At 39.7% G+C, this 26,232-nt stretch overlaps 1 protein-coding gene across 1 annotated transcript; it reads right to left on the bottom strand.

Annotated features, from left to right (window-relative positions):
- Positions 1-20,736: 20,736 nt before the first annotated feature.
- Positions 20,737-22,408, bottom strand: NDN (necdin, MAGE family member). The gene has a single exon (XM_035023959.1). The coding sequence runs from the start codon at positions 22,295-22,297 to the stop codon at positions 21,320-21,322; it is 978 nt and encodes a 325-aa protein (XP_034879850.1). The 5' UTR covers positions 22,298-22,408; the 3' UTR covers positions 20,737-21,319.
- Between the last annotated feature and the right edge of the window lie 3,824 nt (positions 22,409-26,232).

Below are 26,232 nucleotides of genomic sequence, written 5' to 3'. Positions count from 1 at the left end.
TGATGCCCCCAGCTTTGTTTTTCTTTTTCAACATCTCCTTGGCGATTCAGGGTCTTTTCTGATTCCATAAAAATTTTAGGATTGTTTGTTCAAGCACTTTGAAAAATGTCATTGGAATTTTGATCGGGATGGCATTGAAGGTATAGTTTGCTCTGGGTAGCATAGACATTTTAACAATGTTTATTCTTCTGATCCATGTGCATGGAATATTTTTCCATCTTTTTGTGTCTTCTTCAATTTCTTTCATTAGTGTTTTGTAGTTCCTAGAGTATAGATCCTTTATCTCTTTGGTTAGGTTTATTCCGAGGTATCTTATGGTTTTTGGTGCTATTGTAAATGGAATCGTTTCTTTAATTTCTCTTTCTACAGTTGCATTGTTAGTGTATAAGGAAGCAACTGATTTCTGTGCATTGATTTTGTATCCTGCCACATTACTGAATTGCTAGATGAGTTCTAGTAATTTGGGGGTGGAGTCTTTTGGGTTTTCCACATAAAGTATCATGTCGTCTGCAAAAAGAGAGAGTTTGACTTCTTCTTTGCCAATTTGAATACCTTTTATTTCTTTTTGTTGTCTGATTGCTGTTGCTAGGACTTCTAGTACTATGTTGAACAGTAGTGGTGAGAATGGGCACCCTTGACATGTTCCTGATCTTAAGGGAAAGGCTCTCAGCTTTTCCCCATTAAGGATGATATTCACTTTTCATTAATGGATTTTATGAACTTGAGGAATGTTCCCTCTGTCCCTATACTCTGGAGAGTTTTAATCAGGAAAGGATGTTGTATTTTGTCAAATGCTTTTTCTGCATCAATTGAGAGGACCATATGGTTCTTCTCCCTCCTCTTATTAATGTGTTCTATCACAGTGATTGATTTGCGAATGTTGAACCATGCTTACATCCCAGGGATAAGTCCCACTTGGTCGTGGTGGATGATCCTTTTAATGTACTGTTGATCTTATTAGCTAGGATTTTGATGAGAATTTTGGAATCCATATTCATCAAGGATATTGGTCTGAAATTCTCCTTTTTAATGGGGTCTTTGCCTGGTTTGGGGATTAAGGTAATCCTGGCCTCATAGAATGAGTCTGGAAACAAGCTTTTCCTCTGTTTCTATTTTTGAAACAGCTTCTAGGTTTCCAGGAAGGCCTGCATTTCATCCAGATTGCTCAGTTTATTGGCATATAGTTGTTGATAATAATTTCTAATAATTGTTTCTATTTCCTTGGTGTTAGTCATGATCTCTCCCCTTTCATTCATAATTTTATTAATTTCGGTCCTTTCTCTTTTCTTTTGGATAAGTCTGGCCAGTGGTTTGTCAATCTTATTAATTCTTTCAAAGAACCAACTTCTAGTTTCGTTGATCTGATCTACTGTGTTTCTGGTTTCTAATTCATTGATTTCTGCTCTAATTTTAATTATTTCTCTTCTAATGCGTGGCTTAGGCATTGTTTGTTGCTTTTTCTCTAGTTCTTTAAGGTGTAGAGTTAGTTGGTGAATTCGGGATTTTTCTATTTTTTTTGAGTGAGGCTTGGATGCTATGTATTTCCCCCTTAGGACCACCTTTGCAGTATCCCATAGGTTTTGGACCCATGTGTTTTCGTTCTCATTGATTTCCATGAATTGTTTAAGTTCTTCTTTGATTTCTTGGTTGACCCAAACATTCTTGAGCAGAGTGGTGTTTAGCTTCCAAGTGTTTGAATTTCTTCCAAATTTTTTCTTGTGATTGAGTTCCAGTTTTAGACCATATACAAAAAATAAGGTTACCTGCTATGAAGGGATAGAATATGACTCTAAAAATGGAAAATAAAAAATATTTTTAAAAAAGGGATTGATAAGATGTTGGTTGAAAAAGAGAAAAAGTAAAATTCAAAAAAAAAAAAAGAAAAAGAAAATTAAAAAATTAACTTTGAAAGACTAAAGAATCATGGGAACAAAAGCCATGAATTCTACGTGCTGTACTCCCCTAGTGCTGGAGTTCTGCTGTTCTCATTGATCAGTAAACTTGGTCTTGGCTGGTTTTTCTTGCTGATCTTCTCAGGGAGGGGCCTTTTGTAGTGACAAATGTCTTTGCCTAAGGCGGAATTGTCCCACCCTTCCCAGGGGAAGGGCTAAGTATTCTGCTCAGGCTTGCTCTTGGTAGCTTTTGTTCCCTGAAAGCTTTCCGTACAGCTTTGGAGGACGAGAGTGAAAATGGCGGCCTCCTAATCTGTGCCCCAGAGGAGCCAAGAACTCAGGGCCCCACTCCTCTGTGTGCCCCCAGAGAAAAGCAATCAATCACTCCTGTCTCCCCAGTCTCCAGACGCACTCTGTGCTCACCCGGCCTGTGACCAAGCATTTCTATCTCTGGCACTCGACCCCCATGTGCAGTCTCCAAACCCAGCAGATTCTTGTGGTGTGCTCCTGCCCAGCTCCTCCCAGGGGAGGAAAGGAAGTTTCCCCCATCTGCCACCTGTTGGGTTCCTGCTGGAAGAACAGTGGCCTGACTGTGCCACGGATCGTGGTTTATGGCAACTCTGAGCTAATAGCCCACTCCTTGGCTCCATCTCTGCAGCCAGCTTCCCATGCTGATACCTGGTAGCTTTGCTACACTCAGGCACCCCTGCTCTTTCTGTGACCCTGAGGGTCCTGAGACCACACTGTCTCAGTGAGTGTTCCACCCCCCGCTTAGCCACTGGAGCAATGTCCCTCAGCAGAGCAGACTTCTAAAAGTTCTAATTTTGTGCTCTGCTGCTCTGTCACTTGCCTGTAGCCAGCTGACAGAGGCTCCCTCCCCCCGCTGTCTATCTTCCCGAATATCACCTAGGATTCACTTCTCCACACGTCCTACCTTCCAGAAAGTGGTCACTTTTCTGTTCATAGAATTGCTGCTATTCTTTTCTTTGATCTCCTGTTGAGTTCATAGGTGTTCAGAATGGTTTGATCCCTATCTAGCTGAATTCCTGGGACCAGACTAAATTTAGGTCTCCTACTCTTCTGCCATCTTGTTCTTCCTCCTCACTATCTTATCTGAAGGGAGGACCAGAAGGTGGTGTGGGTCTCCATCCCCACTGCTCTCCCCGCATGGACCTGTGCAAGACACACACGTCCTCTTGCTGCCTCTGCTCTTGGAGTGGAAGCCCCTTGGGGCCCTGAGCCCCCCTCTAAGTTGAGCACCACTTTGGGGGGCTGGCCCGGGGTGCAGCCTCAAGTTGCTGCTGCTGCTTCTGCCGCTGCTGCTGCTGGAGGATGATGATGACCATTTTTTAAAAAAAAGATTAAGATATGATGTAGTCCTATACACTTCCCACCCAAAATATATAAATGTTTGTGCTGTATCCATTTTAGTTGCAACCACAACATAGCTTCAAGCAACTCAGATGCAGTCAGTTCATCTTTTTCTAGGCTCCTGGCCTTTTCAAAGATCAACAGTTGGGGGGGGGGAATGCATGTACACTTCTATCTTATTCTCCTTTTCTGTACTATCATCTTCAATGTATTTCCAAACTAGACAAGGGCATTCTTCTATATTTTGAAAATATGGTTTAAAAGAAAACCAAAAATCTGGTATATTTTCTACATCTGGAAACATTGAGAGCCAGCTTGCAAGCATATTTCTAAGGAGGCTATTTCCTTCCATTTCTATAAAACCAACAATATCATTAAGGTTTCTGCAAGTTTTCAGAAAACTGAAAAGTGACCAAACTAATAGAAATCACATCATCGGGACGCCTGGGTGGCTCAGTCGGTTAAGCGTCTGCCTTCAGCTCAGGTCATGATCCCAGGGTCCTGGGATCGAGTCCCGCATCAGGCTCCCTGCTCTGCGGGGAGTCTGCTTCTCCCTCTGCCTCTGCCTCTTTCTCTCTCCATATCTCATGAATAAATAAATAAAATCTTAAAAAAAAAGAAATCACATCATCTTCTCTACCTTATCCAACTCCAATTACATTCTGTATATCATGCATTATTCTCTAGTTTGTTTATTTACCTTTCTAATCTGGTTGTATGTGTCCTTCAATTTTTCATTAAAATAACACAAACATTTATCCTTCTCTTCAGTGAAGTCTGGGGCATACTGACTTTGGTATTACAATTATTCTTATTTTTCACTCTTTGAATTCTTACAAATATGGTCACAGTATTCATAAAGTTAAAATTTGAACTAGTCACAAAGTAGATACAAAACAGGACCCTTAATCCACAGATAAAGTCAAATGCAGACTGATTTTACTCATGATTACAAGAGGCTTAAGTAGCACATTTAAATCACATCAATTAAAGTGATGCAATAATAGATTATCCATTACTGTATACTCTAAATCATGGTTGCCAACATCAATGGTCAAGGGGGGAAAACAGTGACAGTACCTATGAAAAGCAGATAATATAAGAGGATCATAGGGGAAGGGATGGAAAACTGAATGAGAAGTCATCAAAGAGGGAGAAAAACCATGAGAGACTCTTAACTATAGGAAACACACTGAGGGTTGCTGCAGGGGAGGTGAGTGGGGGGATGGGGTAATTGGGTGATGGGCATTAAGGAGGGCATGTGATGTGATGAGCACTGGGTGTTATATGCAACTGATGAATTACTGAACACTACATCTGAAACTAATGATGTATTATATTTTGGCCTATTGAATTTAAATTTATATATATATATACATACTTATGCTGTTTCCATTAAAATATATATACTGTATCCGTTTAACACTAAAACACATTCAAACCTGATTTGGGGGCTCCCATAAAGATTCTGTAGGGTTTCCATTCTCCCCACCCCAGTCTTTTTTATTCATAGCCAAAAGCTGGGATTTATCACATCCCATGAAGGGACTTCCTTGGAAGTGAAGCTTTTGATGCTACAACCAAGACAATCTTAAGCAAACTGCTGCGATTATGATAGAAATTGTATCTACCCTATAGAACAATTTTATCTAATCACTATATGATGTCTTCTGATCTTATGAACATAATGTTTCTCTACATTTATTTAGGTCTTTGATTTTTTTTTTTTATCAATGTGTTGTGCTTTTCTTTTTTTCAAGTTTTTATTTAAATTCCACTTAGTTTAACATACAGTATAATACTAGTTTCAGATGCAGAATATATGATTCAACACTTCAAACATCACCTGGTGCTCATCCTGACAAGTGCACTCCTTAATTCCATCACTTAATTAACCCATCCCTCACCTATCTCCCCTCTGGTAACCATCAGTTTGTTCTCTATAGTTACGAGTCTGTTTTTTTGGTTTGTCACTTTTTTTTTCCATTTTGCTTCTTTGTTTTGTTCTTAAATTCTACATATGAGTGAAATCATATGGTATTTGTCTCTCACTGACTTATTTTGCTTGTCATAATACCCTCTAGTTCCATTCATGTCATTGCAAATAGCAAGATTTTGTTCTTTTTTCTGGCTGAGGAATATTCCATTATTTTATTCTTTATCCATTCATCATTCAATGGATATTTGGGCTGTTTCCATAGTCGAACTATTGTCAATGATGGTGCTATAAATATCAGGGTGCATTTACCCATTTGGATTAGTATTTTTGCATTGTTTGGGTAAATACCTAGTAGTCCAATTACTGGATCATAAGGTGGTTTTCTTTTTAACTTTTTGAGGAACCTCCATACTGTTATGCTGATACAGATCCTATACATCTTGTGTTGAGCTTACACCTATTTTTGAGCTCTTGTAAATGAACTGAGTTCTAAATTTCAGTTTCTAATTGTAAATGGCTAGTATTTAGAAATATAATTGTGTGTGTTGACCTTGTGTCTTGTGACCTTACTAAAATCACCTATTAGTTCTGGAAGATATTGTTTTGTTTTGTTTTTGTTTTTTGTAGATCATTTTGTATATTTTGTTGCTAATTATGCAGTTTGAAAATAAGAATACCTTTATTTATTCATTGTCAACTTGTAATTATTTGCTTTCATCTCTCATTATATTCAACTGGCTAGGAATTTCACTACCAAGTTGAAAAGGAGTAGTTAAGAGTGGACATCTTACTCATATACCCAATCTTTGAGGGAAGCATTCAGTCTTTTGTCATTGAACATTAAGTAATGTTAACTCTAGTTAAGGTGTGCGTGTTTTTTTTTTTTTTTTTAATGCTATCAGGTTGATGATTTCCTTTCTATGCCTACTTTGCTGACAAATTTTATCATGAATGGGAGTTGAATTTTGTCATTTTTTTTTCATTTTTAAAGATTTATTTCCTTATTTACTTAAGAGAGAGAAAGAAAAGCAGGGGTGGGTCAGAGGAAGAGAGAGACAAGCAGACTCCCTGCTGAACAGGGAGCCCAACTCCGGGCTAGATCAGGACCTTGAGATCATGACCTGAGCTGAAATCAAGAGTTGGATGCATAGCTGACTGAGCCACTCAGAAGCCCCTGTCAAATGCTTTTTCTGCATGAGTTAATATGATCATGTGATTTTTCTTCTTATGACTGCTGATATGGTTAATTACAAAATTGATTTGTTTAATATTCAATCAACCTTGCATTCCTGGAATAAATAAGAAACTTAGAAGTAGTGTATTTTTTAATATATATGTAAGTAAATTAAATTTGCTAATATCTGCTGGAGTCTGGTCCAGGTACTCCTAATACCCCAGTCTTCTCCATTCTCTAGGGCACTTCTGGGAATTTCCCTCTCTTCACTTACCTTTTCTGTCTTAAATAATTACTTTCCCTGCCACTCCTTTGAGAAAATAGAGCACCATCAACTTCCTGTCATAAACACAAATGTGCATACATCTAATCAGTTGTTTTATCTTTCTGTTTCTTCCTACAGAGAATACATTCCTAATTCTGTTTAATGCTACTACTTAAGCTTTAGATCTCACCACTCCCTCAACACTAACTTCTCTCCAGTTGAATATGTTCAAGTTGTTTACACTCACATTCTCCTCAATTCTTAAATCACTGAAGACTGTCTTCTGTTAACCTCTATTCCATTGAAATTGCTCTTAGTTAGAGGAAAATGACCTATTCATTAGTAACTTGAGTGGATATCAACAATTATTTTATTATTTTACACCTCAACTAAACCTAACGCTATTGATCATATCATCCTTCCCTTGGCATCTTTTTTTAAAAGATTTTATTTATTTATTTATTATTTATTTATTTATTATTTATTTGAGGTGGGGGAAGAGCAGAGGGAGAGAGACAAGCAGACTCCATGCTGAGTGTGGAACCCTATGCAAAGCCTCATCCCACAACCCTGAGATCATGACCTGAGCTGAAATCAAGAATCTAATGCTCCACCCACTGAGCCACCCAGACACCCCCTTGTCATCTTTAAAACCATTCTCTAAGTCTTTTTTTATTCCTAATCTGTCTGCTGTTCCTCTTTGCTTGTCCGTTTGATATTTTTTCTCTTCCATGCTCATCCCTGCACTTCTGTCTTCTCCAAGGTTCCCAAACTTCGATGACTTTGGGAACTAGAATAAAACATTAACCTAAGGATAGCTATGTTAGTGTCTGGAAGCAAACTGAATAGTGTGTATCCTGCTTAAAATGCTCATGCAAAGCCCAGGTTACCTTTCCAAGTCCATGCACTTCCCCTAAGCACTCCTGTTCATGGGTTTGTGAAATTCTAAACTACATCTTCATTTCTTCTCTTGTGAATTTCGCTCTGATCAAATTGTCTTTGTTTGGCTATCTCACATTCACATCAAAATCAACATGTCTAAAACTGTACTCAGCACCTTCCTACAGAAACCTGCATTTTCTTTGCTCCCAAACTCCATAACAGGCATTGCTCAAACTGTTGTAAATGCCAGAAACCTGGCCATACTCCTTGACTCTTCCCTATCTTTATTTCTAGCATTTAATCAATCACCATTTTTGTCAACTTTATCTCCAAATATTTATCTTTTTTTTTTCTCATTAATCTCTATCTTCACTACTTATTTGCTGGTTAAGATCACTATTATCTCTCGCCCAAGCTAATGCACAACACTTTATAGTCCTCTGAACTTAATCTTCTTTATCTCATCTCTAAATAAGCAATGATCTTGCTAATGCAATCCCTCCTTAAAATGCTTATGATATCCCAAATCATTTGATGTCATTTGCCAATTCCTCCAGCTGCTGTTTTAATTTATATGATCCAACACTCTTCTACTTTATTTTTCTCTCATCTAACTACTCTTTTGAGTCACTTCACCAATTCTTTCTTCAATACTAGACATGGAAATGTTTCAATTTCTCAGAATAAAATCATGAATACACACTTTACTCTTATACTTTCTCTCTGGATAAATGGATTGCTTTAAGACAGCGCTATTCATTCTCTTACATTAAGCATCTTTATTAATTTTCTACTTAATATATTTCTTAGAATTTTCCATCGAATCTTCATATATAAACTTTTTATGACTTTTATCCCAAATCTTTTCTTTCCCTCCTCTTCCTTATCTCATTGAATAACACTACCATTCACCTATGCTCAATCTAGAAACATGAGAGTCAGTACTCATTCTTGGAGCTTCCTTACCTACCCATTCTCCTTTCCTCAACTAAGTTCAAAGTACACACAATCCATCTTTTTCTACATCATACTCATCTCTTAACAGACTCCCAATCTTGATCCTTTCCTTCTCAATTCATTCTAGATATAATAATTAAAGTAATATTTTAAAAGCATAATGTCTTTATCCATTCATCTGTTGAAGGGCATCTCAGCTCTTTCCACAGTTTGGCTATTGCAGACATTGCTGCTATGAACATTGGGATGCATATGGCCCTTGTTTTCACTACATCTGTGTCTTTGGAGTAAATGCCCAGGAGTGCAATTGCTGGGTTATAGGGTAGCTCTATTTTTAATTTTTTGAGGAACTTCCACACTGTTTTCCAAAGTGGCTGTATCAACTTGCATTCCCACCAACAATGTAAGAGGGTTCCCTTTCTCCACAACTTCTCCAACATTTGTTGTTTCTTTCTCTGTCCATTTTTGCCATTCTAACTGGTGAAAGGTGGTATCTCAATGTGGTTTTGATTAGATTTCCCTGATGGCTAATGATGATGAACATTTTTTCATGCGTCTGTTAGCCATTTGTATGTCTTCTTCAGAGAAGTGTCTGTTCATGTCTTCTGCCCATTTTTTGACTTGATTTTGTGTGTGTGTGTGTGTGTGTGTGTGTGTGTGTGTGTGTGTGTGTTGAGTTTGAGAAGTTCTTTATAGATCTTGGGTGCCAGCCCTTTATCTGTAGTGTCATTTGCAAATATCTTCTCCCATTCTGTGAGTTGTCTCTATGTTTTGTTGACTGTTTCCTTTGCTGTGCAGAAGATATTTATCTTGATGAAGTCCCAAAAGTTCATTTTGTTGCTTCTGTTTCACTAGCCTTTGGGGATATATCTTGAAAGAAGTTGCTGTGGCCGATGTCAAAGAGGTTACTGCCTATGTCTCCGTTAGGATTTTGATGGATTCCTGTCTCACATTGAGGTCTTTCATCCATTTTGAGTTTAGCTTTGTGTAGGGTATTAGAGAATGGTCGAGTTTCATTCTTCTGCATGTGGCTGTCCAATTTTCCCAGCACCATTTATTGAAGAGATTGTCTTTTTTCCATTGCATATTTTTTTCCTGCTTTGTAGAAGATTATTTGACCATAGAGTTAAGGGTCCATATCTGGGCTCTCTATTCTGTTCTGTTGGACTATATGTCTGTTTTTGTGCCAGTACCATGCTGTCTTGGTGATCACTGCTTTGTAATATAGCTTGAAATTGGGCAATGTGATGCCCCCAGCTTTGTTTTTCTTTTCAACATTTCCTTGGCGATTTGGGGTCTTTTATGATTCCATACAACTTTAAGGATTGTTTGTTCCTGCACTTTGAAAAAGTCAACAGATGAATGGATAAAAAAGATGTGGTCCACATATACAATGGAATATTACTCAGCCATCAGAAAGGATGAATACCCAACTTTTACATCAACATGGATGGGACTGGAGGAGATTATGCTAAGTGAAATAAGTCAAGCAGAGAAAGTCAATTATCATGTGGTTTCACTTATTTGTGGAACATAAGGAATAGCATGGAGGACATTAGGAGAAGGAAGGGGGGAAATCAGAGGGAGAGATGAATCATGATAGACTATGGACTCTGGGAAACAAACTGAGGGGTCGGGGGGGAGGATGGGTTAGACTGGTGATGGGTATTAAGGAAGGCATGTACTGCATGGAGCACTGGGTATTATATGAAAACAATGAATCATGGGTCACCACATCAAAAACTAATGATGTATTGTATGGTGACTGACTTAACATAATAAAATAAAATTTAAAAAAAATAATAAATCCAATTCACAGCGTTCACCACATGTGAATTGTGTAAGACTGCTGAATCACAGATCTGTACCTCTGAAACAAATAATACATTATATGTTAAAGAAGAAGAAGAAGAAGAAGAAGAAGAAGAAGAAGAAGAAGAAGAAGAAGAAGAAGGAGAAGAAGAAGAAGAAGGAGAAAAAGAAGATAGTGGGGGGGGAATCGGAGGGGGAGACGAACCATGAGAGACTACAGACTCTGAAAAACAAACTGAGGGTTCTAGAGGGGAGGGGTTGGGGGGATGGGTTAGCCTGGTGATGGGTATTAAAGAGGGCACGTTCTGCATGGAGCACTGGGTGTTTTACGCAAACAATGAATCATGGAACACTACATCAAAAACTAATGATGTAATGTATGGTGATTAACATAACATAATAATTTAAAAAAAGAAAAAAATAGTAATAAAATAAAAGCATAATGTCAATCAAACCAGTCTCAAACTCATTCATGATTTGTTTGCTCTTTAATACAATTTGATTGCTTATCATTGCTTAAAAGGGTTAGCCTGATGCTCCACTTCCTAATCATATACATTTCTTTTTTATCCCCCAGAATGAATATGCATTAGCATTATTAGCATGATTTCTTTCTCTTTTTTTTAAGATTTTATTTATTTGACAGAGACAGCGAGAGCAGGAACTCAAGCAGGGGCAGAGGGAGAGGGAGAAGCAGGCCTCCTGCTGAGCAGGGATCCCGATGCAGGGCCCGATCCCAGGACCCTGGGATCATGACCTGAGCCGAAGGCAGACACCCAACGACTGAGCCACCCAGGCGCCCCTATTAGCATGATTTCTTAACCCAATAACAATGCTGACCTAAAAATAGTAAGCCAACTTAAATGTACTTTTTCTTTCTTTTTTTTTTTAAAAAAAGATTTTATTTATTTATTTATTAGAGAGCGAGCGAGAGAGAAACGGCATGAGAGAGGAAAGGGTCAGAGGGAGAAGCAGGCTCTCCACTGAGCCGGGAGCCCGATGTGGGACTCGATCCAGGACCCTGGGATCATGACCTGAGCGGAAGGCAGTCGCTTAACCAACTGAGCCACCCAGGCGCCCAAATGTACTTTTTCTGAGATAACTGAAAAGAAAAAGAAAAACAAAACAAAAACAAATTGATGCAAGCTTCAGAGCCAAAATATCTAGTCCTATTAGCATGGCAATTGCCAAGATCTAAGTGAAGTTTTAATCTCTATGTTCTGATTACCTAGGGCTGAATTAAATTCCCATACCTGTTCTAAGCACTATAGCAAGGATACAGGATCACTCTGTTGATCATAACCTAATCAGCTCCCACCGGTATTGCCCAATACTAGTACCAAACACACAATGGGGCATGAGGGAAAAAAATGCCTGAAATTTATACCAGTTAGGGATGTTTTAAGCTGCATGAAGCACAACAAACAAACAAGCAAAAACAAACAAAAACCTCAAAACTAGAAGGCTGTAGCTTAAACAAATAGAGGTTTATTATACACTCAAAGAAATAAGTGGTCTCAAAAAATTAAAAATAGAACTACCATAGGATCCAGCAATTCCACTTCTGAGGATATATGCAAAGGAAATGAAAAGAAGATCAAAGAGATATCTGCACTTCCATGTTTATTGCAGCATTATTCACAGTACCAAAGAAATGGAAACAACCCAGTGTCCATCAGTGGGTGAATGAATAAATAAGATACAGAGAGAGAGAGAGAGAGTATGCAGCATTAAGAAAGAAGGATACCCTGCCATTTGCAGCAACATGAATGAAACCTAAGAGCATTATGCTAAGTGGAATAAGTCAGACAAAGAAAGAAAAATATTCTATGGTATTATTTACAGGTGGAAAAAAAGCCAAACTCATAGAAATGGAAAGCACAATGGTGGTTTTACCAGAGGCTGGAGTGGGTGTGGGGAGTTATGGAGAGATGTTAGTGAAAGTTTACAAACTTCCAGTTATAAGATAAATAAGTTCTGGGATCTAATGTAGCATGGTGATTCTGGTTAAGAATACTTGAAAGTTGCTAAGAGAGTAAAGCTGGGGAAAATACAGAGATTAGTAGGTGGCTATTGTTATTTGTTTAGTGGTTGGAAGATGTCAGACTCCACATCTCTGTGATTCTTTTACTTCTTTTCATACTTGTCATTACAGAAGCCCATAATAGATCTTAATATTCTTTCTATGTTCTTAGAAAGAGTAGTAAAACGAGGGCGCCTGGGTAGCTCAGTTGGTTAAGCGACTGCCTTCGGCTCAGGTCATGATCCTGGAGTCCTGGGATCGAGTCCCACATCGGGCTCCCTGCTCAGCGGGGGGTCTGCTTCCCCCTCTGCCCTCTTCCCTCTCGTGCTCTCTGTCTCTCATTCTCTCTCTCTCAAATAAATAAATAAAATCTTAAAAAAAAAAAAAAAGAGTAGTAAAACGATATAGGAATAGAGAGCACAAGTGGGTTTTTCCTTACATATCTTGACTGGAACATAACTGAAAGGCTGTAAAATAAAATAGTTAATTTGTGTTGCCTCAGTTATGCAGACAGAATGGAAAAAAGTGTTGGATGTTGCATGTTGGTCAGCTCATCATATTACAATGATATGTCTGCTGGCAAAGTCAACCATAAAATCCATATAATTAATTCTGGGACTTCATATATGTTGTTTTTCTGCCTGGGGTCATGTTCCCTCTGCTCTTTGTAGAGCTTTCATAATCATTCAAGTATCAGCTTAAATTTCACCTGGTCAGAAAAGTCTTCCCTGACCACTTTATTTTAGCCAATCACCTCCACCAATCTTTATCATTCTAAATAAGTCATTTGTTTCATTATCTTATCCTAATATAATTTATATCTAATGGTTCATTTATTTGTTTGCCTTCACACTGTACTCTATCAGCACTATGTGTTTATATGTGAACTCCTGGATGCAAGGGTCATTTTTGTCTAATTCATTAATATGTACCCAGTGCCCAATACATTATGGTTATATAGTTGAAGTTCAGAAGTCTCTATTAAGTAAATATATAAGCAAATGAATTTATTGAGGAGACTGTATTTTTTTTCCATTGGATATTCTTTCCTGCTTTGTCAAAATTAGTTGATCATATAGTTGTGGGTCCATTTCTGGGTTTTCTATTCTGTTCCATTGATCTATGTGTCTGTTTTTGTGCCAGTACCATGCTGTCTTGATGACTACAGCTTTGTATATAGCTTGAAATCCGGAATTGTGATGTCTCCAGTTTTTTGGACATTTTTTTTTATTATTATTATGGCCAGTTAGCCAACATATAGTACATTATTAGTTTTTGATGTAGTGTTCAATGATTCATTAGTTGTGTATAACACCCAGTGCTCATCACAACACGTGCCCTCCTTAATGCCCATCACCTGGTTACCCCATCCCCCTACCCCCCTCCCTTCTGTAACCCTCACTTTGGTTCCCGGAGTCCAGAGTCTCTCATGGTTTGTCTCCCTCTCTGGTTTCTCCCCCTTCAGTTTTCCCTCCCTTCCCCTATGGTCCTCCATGTTATTCCTTATGTTCCACATATGAATTTCATTCATGTTGATGCAAATGGTTTTTCAGGATTCCTTTGGCTATTCAGGGACTTTTGTTGTTCCATACACAATTTAGGATTGTATGTTCTAGCTCTGTGAAAAATGCTGGTGGTATTTTGATAGGGATTGCATTAAAAGTGTAGCTTGCTTTGGATAGTATAATTTTAACAATGTTTGTTCTTCTAATCCATGAGCATGGAATGCTTTTCCATTTCTTTGTGTGCTTTTCAATTTTTTTCATAAGTGTTCTATAGCAGCATTAGCAACAATAGCCATACTATTGAAAAAGCCCAAATGTCCATTGACTACTGATGAATGGATAAAGAACATGTGGTACACACACACACACACACACACACACACACACTGGATTATTACTCAGTCATCAAAAGGAATGAAATCTTGCCATTCACAATGACACGGATGGAGCTAGAATGTATTATGCTAAATGAAATAAGTCAGTCAGAGGAAGACAAATACCATATAATTTCATTCATATGTGGAATTTAAGAACAAAACAGAAGAGCATATGGGAAGGGGGAAAAAAGAAAAAAAAAAGTGAGAGAGGGAGACAAACCATAAGAGACTCTTAAAGATAGAGAACAAACTGAGGGTTGATGGAGGGAGGTGGGTGGGGGTGGGCTAGATGGGTGATTGGTACGAAGGAAGGTACTGGGTGTTGTATGTAAGTGATGAATCACTGAGTTCTATTCCTGAATCCAACATTGCACTGTATGTTAACTGACTATAATTTAAATATTTTTTTAAAAAGGAAATGTTGTTTAAGCGACTGCCTTCGGCTCAGGTCATGATCCTGGAATCCCAGGATCAAGTCCCGCATCGGGCTCCTTGCTCAGCAAGGAGTCTGCTTCTCCCTCTGACCCTCCCCCCTCTCATGCTCTCTCTCTCATTCTCTCTCTCAAATAAAAAGGAAATGAATTTATACATCAAATAGCAAAAGCCAGGGGTGCCTGTGTGGCTCAGTTTGTTAAGTGACTGACCTCAGCTCAGGTCATGATCTAAGAGTCCTGGGATAGAGCTTGTGTCCAGCTCCATGCTCAGCTCCATGTCCCTCTTCCTCTGTTCCTCCCCACTGCTCGTGCACTCTCTCTCTCTCAAATAAATAAATAAAATCTTTAAAAAGCAGCAAAAACTATATATATGTGTGTGTGTATATATAATAGGTTGCTACTAAGAGAATACATGGAACTCTTTAGTATGGGTAAATGCATAACATTGTTAAGGGCTCCAAAATGCTTAGTAGGTGAAACAAAAAATAATGGAGCAAACTAAGAGATGAGGAGGGATGTTTTCAACTCCTGATTAGTAATCAGAAAATGAAAAGAAGATACATACTCAAAAGAAGGCCATCTTTCAGTATAGTTCCTTCTCAAATTGTTGGCCGTTTGTATGATGGAAATTACTCATGTCTTTGAGGACATTGACTATCTCTAGCGTGGCATGTTTTTTCTCTTTATCTAATATTATAGTCTCTAGCAAAATAAGTTTTGAAACTTATTTCCCATCTCCTTTTTAGTGGATACTCAGCAACTTTTTATAGTCTTACATGCATGTGTGTGTGTGTGTGTGTGTTCACATATAACTCCCTGGCCACAAAGAAACCCTCCTCCCATGTTACCTTTGCTACACACTTTCATGTGGCTAATTCCTTCTCTTCCTATAGATGTAAATTTATGTGTCACTTGTCTGGGAAAGTCTGAGTTGGGTGCACCTGTTTGGGCCTCTTTAGCCTCCATACTTCTTTTAGAGTGGCACTCACTGCACTGAAGTGTATTCATCTGTTCCTTTCAATAAACTGAATGCTCTGAAAGCACAGGACAATATCTAGTCTGTTCACTATTGCATCCGTAACTCCTAGCACAGCATCTGCAACATATGAGGTGCTCAGTATATATTCCAAATTAATGCATAATTAAGAAAACATTTGGTTATTTGTGCAACTATAGCAGGACATAAGAATGCAATTTCTATTCACTCTTGCTTGTATACAATATTGACTTTTATTATATCTGATCAATTAACATAAAATGGTATCGTAATTTAAGAAGTTTGGTTGGATTTCTTTTTCTTTTCATTTTTGCACTTACTATCTGTCTTACCTTTCGAACACTAACCCGTTTGTGTCCTTGGCTCATCTACCTAGTAAGAAGTTATTTGTTTGCACTATTTCTCCTTAAAAAACAAAACAAAACAAAAAAAAATCTCACATCTGTTAGAATGTCTATTATCAAAAAAACAAAAACAAAAAACAAGAAACAAAAACATTGGCGAGGATGTGGAGAAAAGAGAACACTTGTGCACTGTTGGGGGAATATAAATCAATGCTGTAGTATGGAAGTTCCTCAAAAAATTTAAAATAGAACTGTCATGTGATCCAGCAATTCCACTTCCGGACATTTATCCAAAGGGAACAAAATCACTATGTTGAAAATATATCTGCAAACTCATGTTCATTGAAACATTATTTACAATAGCCAAAACCTAAATGTCCATCAGTGGATGAATAAAGAATATATATATATATAAATTCAGCCATAAAAAAAAAGGAAATCCCGCCAATTGCAACATAGATCAAACTTGAGGGCATGGATGAAACTTGAGGCAACTTAAGTGAGATAAGTCTGACTGAGAAATACAAATGCCGTATGATGTCAACTATAAAAGGAAATATATATATTTTTTTTAATTTTTAAGTAATCTCTACACCCAATGAGGGGCTCAGACTTACAACCCCAAGATCAAGAGTTGCATGCTTTACTGAGCGAGCCAGCCAGTTGCCCCATAAATGGAAGAAAAAACAAACAAACAAAAACAAACAACCCTGAAATAATAGATACAGAGAATGAATTAATGGTTGTCAAAGATGGTGGTTGGGGGTGGGGTGAGATGGGTAAGGGTGGTCAAAAGGTACATACTTCCAGTTATAATCCCTGGCGATGTAATGTGCAGCACAGTGACTATAGTTAACAATACTGTATTGCATATATGAAAGATGCTAGGAAAGCAGATTTTTTTATTTTTTTATTTTCATTTTTATTTTTTTTTATAAAGTTCAATTATAAAATTTTATAAAGTTCAGTTAGCTAACTTATAGTACATCATTAGTTTTGATATAGTGTTCAATGATTCATTAGTTGTGTATAACATCCAGGGCTCATCAGATTTTAAAAGTTCTCATCATTATGGTAAGTGTAGTCTCCGTCTGTCACCATGCAATGTTATTACAATATTATTGACTACATTCCCTATACTGTATATATCATAGTGAACACTGATTATTGCAAGAATTGTCATATCACTGTGTTGTACACCTAAAACTAATATGTCATTGTATGTCAACTATAATTCAATAATTAAAAAATGCAAAATAAAAAAATCCCCCCAAAAATTCTCATTGCAAAAAAAAAAAAAAAGTGTGGTGATGAATGTTAACTAAACTTATTGTGGTAATCATTTCACAATATATACATATATCAAATCATTATTTTGTTCACCTAAAACTAATAGAATAGTATATGTCAATTATATCTCAACAAAAATCAAGTAGATTTATAAAATCCTGCTAGATATTAGCCCGATTTCTTAGTGTATTCAAAGAACTAACTCTTAAAAAAATTCTTGTTTACACTATTTTTCTGAAAAATTTTTCACTAAGTTCAACTTGTCCCTATTTCCTCTACTTTAGAGTGGTTGATCATTATTTTCTGTGTTTGGTTTTGATTTTGCTGTGCCATGGAGTAGGTCTTTTATAACGTTTTGAGTTTCTTAACTCATATAACAAATATTTATCAAACACATAGTATGCCAGCCCCTAAGTAAAGCATCAGGGAAATGGTAAAAATGACAGATACAGTTTTTATCTTTAAGTATGTAATAATCCAGGAAGAGAGAGACAGAATAAACATATTGATACAAAGCATGCATATGTTGTATGAACTGTAATACTGGGAGAACACGGCTGTGCTTTGAAGGCTAGGAGAGCATTCCCAGTAGAAGTGGTGTTCATGAGTTGATCAGGTGAAGGCTCAAGGTGGAGGGGGCCACAGAAGGCTTTCCAAGCAGAGGAAACACTAAACTGCGTAACATGTTTATTTGAAACACATCTTTCCAATTTAATAATGATACTACAAATGTCGTTTTCCTCTCTCAGAATAGATCAGGTGGCATTATATTTTATATTAAGTTTACAAAGGCCCTTTTTGCCTTCCATGACCTTAATAAAATGAAGTTGATTACAGTGAAATACGTGTGTGGCGTTTGTAAAAAAAAAAAAAAAAAAAGTGAGATTCCAGTGGGCAGAACAGATAAAATGCTCCATGTTATGAGAAATTAGGAACTCTTTCCCAGCCATAATAGTTTGAGCTTCACCACACCGTCATCCAAGATGCATATCAAGGATTTGCAGACTCCTTTCTGTGAATAACCTCTCCCAGCATCTTGTAGGTGAGCCTTTCGGATAATATTTGGCAAGCCCTCCAACCTTTTATTTGTGCTCTGTGTGAAAATCTAAAAAAGGTATTGAATGCTCCCTTCAGGTGCCTCATGCCAGGGCAGATATCTGCTGGACCAAATATGAATTAACACTGCTGCATGCTGGGGAGCCTCTTCCTTCAGGTCTGGCTGCCTCTAAGACAGCATAGGACCTGAGCAGCCCCGCCCATGTGACTTGCTGGGGTCAGCTCATTTCTCACGATGCGGTCTTTCTCCTTCTCCAGAGGTTCATTCCTCTGTGGTGTGGATGTTGTGCCTGTGTCTTTGAGCTTGGGGCAGCTTTGGAATGGCTCTGTCTCTCATAACAGAGAGGAAAGTGAATACAAACACAGGGAGTTAAGTGGGAGGTGCAGGACTGCCTGCCCAGTGACCTCTGGGTTTGACTGAAAGAAGTATACAGGAGTTACAGTTGCTGCAAGGGGTCAACCCAGCAGTGAGGAGAGCAATAGGACATTAGAGAAAATGACCAGCCCCCTGTCATGGCAGGGGTGACAGCTGTGGCCCTGCTCCAGAAATGGAAGATTCTGGATATCCCCATTATTTTAAATTTTATTATTTTATTATGTTATGTTAGTCACCATACGTCATTAGTTTTGATGTAGTGATCCACGATTCATTGTTTTTGTATAACACCTAGTGCTCCATGCAGTACGTGCCCTCCTAAATATTTTAAATTTTAAGGGGTATTTTTGTTTTGATTCTGCAGAGAACTTTGGGGTGAGAAGGAATTTAACTTTTTAACATTTCTAAAATTTCTCAATAGATACCTTGGCTCTGGGTAAATGGTGGCATCAAAGCCAGGTCACCCCTGCCTGAGTTACTGCAGAAATGTCTCTGCCATGGGAGACTTCACAGTCAGTCTACTAAACTGGGAATGGATTCCATCTGAGCATACAAGGCTTCTTGAACATTTTTAGTACCTGCATCTACCTGTTAAGTTACGCCATTAAGGGACACCTGGGTGGCTCAGTCAGTTAAGCATCCAACTCTTGGTTTTGGCTCAGGACATGATCTCAGGGTCGTGAGATCAAGCCCCACATTGGGCTCTGTACTCAGGGCAGAGTCCCCCTAAGACTCTCTTGCTCCTTCTCCCTTTGCTCCTACCCCCACTCACATTAAAAAAAAAAAAAAAAAAAAGTAATGCCATTAAGTGTTGGGAATCCTAGCTCTCAATTCAGACTGTAATTCCCTCACCAAAATATAACTCCATTTACTTCTTTGGGGGGTGCTATCACACGTTTCCTTTATTATCTTTCTTACCCGAAAGGATTCTGACTTTGACAAAATGATCTTTTCCAATCTTCTGAAGTTTAAAGGACTTCTGGTCTTATTAAAGGCCCATTTCTTGCCCCACTCCCTTGTACGATTGAAAACTGCATAATCAGATTTATTTCATCATTGCCCCTCAACCCCATCCTCACCCCATTCCACCCTTGGAGGGATTGCCTAGTGGCCCATTCCAATTCAAGAACTGCTGGATCACAGATGTCCCAACAGGCAAACTTCCCACCCCAAATCCACCTCCCTCTCCAAGGTATCCCATGTGTGTTCCTCTGGCATCAGTGGTCAAGAGAAGGCACCTTCACCTCAGTCTTTTAGGGAAGACCATGTTTCAAATCTTGGCTTCATTTCTAAGCAGTAATATGATCTGGTTAAGTCCATTAATCTTGCTGAAACAAAGTTTCTTAATGTGTACAATCAGAGTAAGATTGCTTTCTCTAGAAGATTAATGTGAGGATTCATTAGAAAAATAAAATCCCTAGCCTCATATGTGTGACTTTGTGTCTTGGGGATAGGGAACTAAGACTATGTTTTATAACATGGAATGTTAAAAAAATAAATAAAAGGCAGGTGTGGGGCAGCTGTAGGCAGGTCGGGAAATGTGTAGGCTCTGGACTTACTCTGTCTGGGTTCAAATCCTAGCAACACCTTTCACTAAGCTTTGTGATCTGGGGAAAGTTAGTTACATACTTTGTTCCTGTATTTCCTCCATGGTGCAGATATAGTAAGTGCCTGTCTCAAAGGCTGTTTTAAGTATTAAAGACAAAGAGAAAATACACTTTTAAGTACCCACAAGAGACAACTAATTTTAATAAAATGTAGAAAATGCAAGAAAGGAACTTACTCTAAATATTAACATTTGTTTCTGTGTGGTGTAATTATGAACATTTTTGCTTTGTTGTTTTTATACTTTTCTGTATTTGTCAGTTTTGAACATGAAAGTTACATTTAAAAAACCATAAACTTCACACATTAATGAGTAATGATGAGCAGTGATTTTCCCATCCTATTAGATGAAATTATCATATTTGTACACTTGGTAAAATGTCTTATTCCCAATCCATACTACTTTGTTAAAAAGATAAAGTACACTTTTCCAAAAATGATTGTATCACAAGAATCTTTAATGTTCACTTTAAAGTTTACTCATGGTGGGGTTGTATTTGTGTTTAGTAAAGTGTGCCAAGTGCCCACATTGAGACCATTTCAGTTCACATCACTGCACTCCACACGGATGTTTCCTGTGCCCAGCGAGGTCATAAAGAGAGGGGCCTTGACTTTTCTCTTGGTTAGGCCAGCTTTACTGGTGAGTTCCTCCAAACTCTCCAGAAGTAGTCTACCCTAATACACATCATCCGTTCCATATAAAAGAATAAGATGGAAAATTTCTCAATGTATTTCATAAGTTTAGCACGTCTCTGGTACAAAAATTCAAGAAAGGTAGCACAAAAGCGAAAGCACCAACCGAGCTTACTTATAAACAAACATGCATAAATCCTACACACTATCTAATAGTACTGAAATGAATACAACATTGCATTAAAAGGTATAAAAGCACTGTACTGAAAACTTAAAGTTACACGTGAAATACTGCACTGTAAATCCTGAATACTCTAATGTCCCACCCCCACCCCTCCACCACCCTGGTGAGGGTCAGAAACCATTAATATCTGCCTCCAGACCTTGCTAGTCCTCGGAGACACTGCTGCGGGGGCAGTGGGCAGTGGGATCAGCCTCCCGCAGAGCTCTGGCCTCCTCCAGAGCTTCTCTGTATCGGGAGGGCCAGGCCTGGGGGTCTTTCTTAAAGACCCTGGCCAGGAACTCCATGATTTGCATCTTGGTGATTTCACGGCTGGCACGGGAACCCCAGAAAAACTCGTACTCAGGTGGCTCAACGTGGGGTACGCGCTGGTACTTCAGGTAATTCTGTTGGACGAACTCCTCGGTGATGAGCTTTCTCACATCTCCAAAGGTGGAGTGTTTCTTCCAGGGCCGCAGCCCCAGGATGCGCAGCACGTTCCAGACGGCACTCTCTCTGGCGCCGCGACCCTTCACATAGATGAGGCTCAGGATCATCAGCAGGAGGCCTGTCATGGGCATGCGGTTGCTCAGCGCCACCCTGTCCAGCTCCTCTGGCTCAAGCGCTTTAACGAGCGAAAACTCCATCGTGTGCAGGCTAGTCAGCCTCAGGTGTAGCCCGAACACTCGTGCGAGGATGAGGCTGGTGCGCCTGAGAATGCTTCTGCACCATTTCTTGTAACTGCCGATGACATCCTTCACCATGTCTGGGAACCAGATGATCATTCTCTTCTGGTCCTTGACCAACACGTACCACATGAGCTCGTGCGCCTTCTGCACCAGCTGGGCCGGGGCTGGCGGCGCTGGGCCGGGCTGGGCCGCGCTCAGGGCCTGGTGGGCGCGGCCTTCCTCCGCGGCCTGCTGCAGAGCCTTCGGGTCTCCCTCTTCGCTTGGGGCCTGGGGCGGAGGCGAGGCCAGAGGGGCGTCGGTCGGGCCTAAAGGAGGGCTCTCTGGCCCTGCGAGGGTCGCGGCCTGAGACGCGGGCGGGGAGAGCCCCCCGGGAACCCCAAGACTGCTGTGCACCTCGGAGTTGGAGGCCTCGGCTGCAGAGGTGGGGTCGCACACATCCTTACTTTGTTCGGACATGTCGGCTCCGTCTGACAAGGGCAGGGCCTCTGCGTCCAGGAGCTCTTCGAGCCTGCACTCCCTCCGCGGACTCCTGGAGAGGAAGTGCGCGTTGCTGCGCGCGGCGCCTTCCGCAGCAGCCGGGCGGGGCGGGGCGGCGGCGGGACCGGCCACTGCGCTTGCGCGTCCACAGGCCGAGGGCTTGGCCGCTACGGGAGGGGCGGGGCAGGGCTGGGAGCCCGACGGGGCGGGTGTCCTTTGAGGCCCCATAGAGGTAGTGGAGAGGCGCCAGAATAAGGGCAGCAGTGACCTGAAGGTGTTCCGTTTGGGCTGAGCTGATGGTGGTGGGCAGGAGGGGAGGGAGGTGGATGAGCACTGGAGAAGGAGCAAGTTTAAGAGGAAAGATGATAGTTTAACATTCTGAGATAAGTTCCTTGAGTTTCTTAGGAAATGTTTAATTGGGTGTATCCAGAATCAGGGTGGATATAAAAGTCCCAGAGAAAAGTCTAGACTGGTGTGTAAATTTGAGTTTTGTGACGCGATGAGTGTGAGAATTTAAACCTAGAGAACAATCAGAATTGCCCAACAAAAAAATGTAAACTGTGAAGAGGATGACTGAGATTGGAATCCCTGCCACATCAGAGAGGTCATAAAATGAGAAATGCTGAATTTAGTCAATACATGTGCAAATAGATCTTTGTTGGAATAATATACGAATGATATTGCCAGTGTCTTCATGGGCATTGATTTTGGTTTTCTACTTCCTTTGGGTCATTTTGGTTTCTTTTTAATTTTTCCATTAAGAACATATCATACAAAGATTGTCATATTTATTAGCACACATTTTTCCCTATCTGCCCGGCACCCTCCCTCCCTGATGACTGTGCTCTGTGTTCCTGTAAAAACTTCCCCTTCTCACAGGACCCCACCTCACACTCTCTCAGCAACAGGCGGGTCCCATGTGGCAGCCACACCCAAATCCCTTCCAAGACTTCTTTTTTTAATATGGGTCCCATAGATGGTAATTGGCAATGTCTCTCATGACCAACAATAAGATGCAACATAACTATGGTTGTGTGTGTGTAGTTTTTGTTGTTGTTATTGTTTTGTGTTTTTGTTTTGTTTTGTTTTGTTTTAATTTTAGAAAACAGATCCACACTGAGCAAAAACAAAGTTGACACTCCCAGAGAAGCTTCTATGAAGAGAGGGGTGAGTGTAAGAGCCTCTGGATCCAGGTTTCCTAAGGCTGATCAGGATCCCTGGTCTGCACCAATGTGGTCCTTCAGCCCTTCCTGGGTTCCTCAAGCCAACAGTTTCTTAAATACGCTATCTTAAGACTGTTATTATCACTTGAAACCAAAAGCATATTTAAAATATTGTCTTGACATTTCCAGAGTCCTCTTTTTATTTGTTGTATCACCTTTCTCATTTCTCACTTTATTTTTTCTCAATGAGATTGGCTTCAAAGGGTTTTCCATGCTCTTTCTCTACCTCTGGATTTTCATGCTTGCATCACCTTTGGCAGGACGATACCTCTGATAGGACTCCTTAACCTTCCACTTCACTAGGGTAATTCCTGCAGATCTTTCAGGTATGTCTTAGTGGGACTTTTTCCTGTATATCATTTTCTTCTTTTTCTGTAATTTATGGATTTCTGTTTTTTTGGATTACATCTTACAGAGTTGTGCCAGTTATATTTGTTGTTTTTATTACTTAAAAATGGCTATCAAATCAATTTACTGCCCTTATTCCTCTTAAAATAATCCTTATTTTGCAGCGCCTGAGTAGCTCAGTTGGTTAATTGTCTGCCTTCGGCTCAGGTCATGATCCCAGCGTCCTGGAATCAAGCCCCACATTGGACTCCTGCTCAGTGGGGAGCCTGCTTCTCCCTCTCCCTCTGCTGCTCCCCCTGCTTGTGCTATCTTCCTCTCTCTGATTCTCTCTCTCAAATTTAAAAAAAAAATCCTTATTTCTTGTATTGTATTTCTATTAGTTTTCTTTTTTTCTTGCATTTAGATTTTTTTCTATTTGCGTTAACTATTTAATTCATTTAAGATATTTTTAATACTGAAAATGTTTGAGCCTGTTATTTAAATCTTGCCTCAGCTTTGGTTATGAGCCATAATTTTTGCCATTGTGAGGTTATGAAAATTACATCCTCATATTTCATCCTCCTAGATTTAATAGATTCATGAACTTAAATTACAAGCTTGGGCACAACAATTATAAAGATATAAAAACACTTATATATAAAACGTATGAAAGCAGTTTTAAAAATAATTATAAAAGCACAACAATTATAATATTATAAAAATTCCTGCTGCAGTGGGACGCAGGAGCTCTGACCAGAGAGCTTCTTCGGTTTCAGTTGCTGCCTGAGCTGGAATGGACCTCATTCTGGTGAAGTTTCCCATGGTCAACAATGGTCCCTCACCTCTACCACAGTTCACTTCACCACCTCACTTCTGACAGGAGGTTTAATACTGTACCAGTGCCTGTGTATGACCTTTATGAGGGAGTAGGCTCAGAAGGTTTGAAGCAGCAGAACTGATGCCCAAGTCTGAAACCACATACAAGGGAGACTCCTAGTACGGCTCACTTAGGAAGCCTAAAGTATCCCTGCTAAAGTGATAACATTGTCTTTCCAGGGAAAGCTCTGCTGAAGACACTCTATTTCCTATGAAGAAGAAAATTCATTTGGGGAGGGTAAGAAAAAAGTAAGTCTTGGGGTAGCCTTCAAGTAGAAAAGGTATACCTGTACATGGTCATGGAAAGGGTCAGTAGCATGATAGCTACCTAATAAGATGCCTACCCATAAAGCAGGCATGCAGACCTTCAGAATATTAAGAAGGGAAGATGACACCATGGGGAAGGAGAGGAAGTGAATACTCATAAGACATCCACAAATTCTTTAATTTAAGGGTCAAGATTTGGAGCTGTAGCTCCAGTGATGCCCTGAAAATGCTGAGGATAAATTACGCTTGCTGGGTATCTCTAGGATCAGACCTATTTGATATGGGCAGTGAGTCCTTACAGACTAGCAGCGTAGTAGTAAAAGCCTGAAGTTTACAAAATATCTCCCCAAATAAACTAATGAATGGGTATTTGTTAAATCAAGATTCTGTAAGTATAGAAGTTCCATGGGTGTAGGAAGTATATGGAGAAATTATAACTTAAAATATTCTGGTACAGATACTTTTGCTGATGGGATACTTCAGACTCTGTAATGTGTTCCACATTACACAGCTGTGGAATAGGCTGTTCTTGGCAGACTCTGGAATAGGAGGAGAAGCCTGTCTTGGCACTGGTTTCCATAGTGAACAGGGGAAGGGGGGTCACTCCAGAGCTTCCAGTGGACAGCACGCATGCTCACAGTGAAGAGGCCCAGAGGCCCCAAATGAAATGTGAATCCTTCTGGCTCTTTCCTGTCAACATAGGCAGCAACCTCCACCTTGGAGCCCCCATATGGGCCCCAAATGCCTTGCAGGCCAAGGAATTGAAACAGAGAACTCACATTAATGTGTTCGGCAAATATTGAGCAATGACTATCATGTGCCTGAAAGATTTGCATTTTAGAAAAGTAGCTCAGTCTGAGGGGGAAATCAATTGCACTGCCACTATTTGGCAGGATGACCCCTTTGTGTTAGAAAATAGTAAGCAAGGGCAGGCAGTGCTGCTTTCCATAGATGGGAGGGGAAGGAAAGGGGAACAACCCTGGCCCCTCCTCCTCTCCAGTCTCCCTAGGGTGACACTGCACATGCCTATCCAACTGAGGCCAAGGATACTCACTGAGAAGGAAACCTTCTAGTCCTTCCCAGACCCACAATGCAGTCTGCTAACTCTCAGAAACTATCCAGGTCCAGAGTGTCTTTTAGAAAGGTCACCCAGAATCAGGATTAAGACTGGAGTTGGGGGCAGGTGGACAAGGAGAGACACTGATTAGGGGACCTTCTGTG

Source organism: Mirounga leonina, unplaced genomic scaffold, assembly GCF_011800145.1.
Source record: "Mirounga leonina isolate KUSES-001 unplaced genomic scaffold, KU_Mleo_1.0 Mir_178, whole genome shotgun sequence".
Classification (NCBI taxonomy): domain Eukaryota; kingdom Metazoa; phylum Chordata; class Mammalia; order Carnivora; family Phocidae; genus Mirounga; species Mirounga leonina.
Note: the sequence above shows the minus strand (reverse complement) of the source record. Positions and strands in the feature narration are given on the sequence as shown.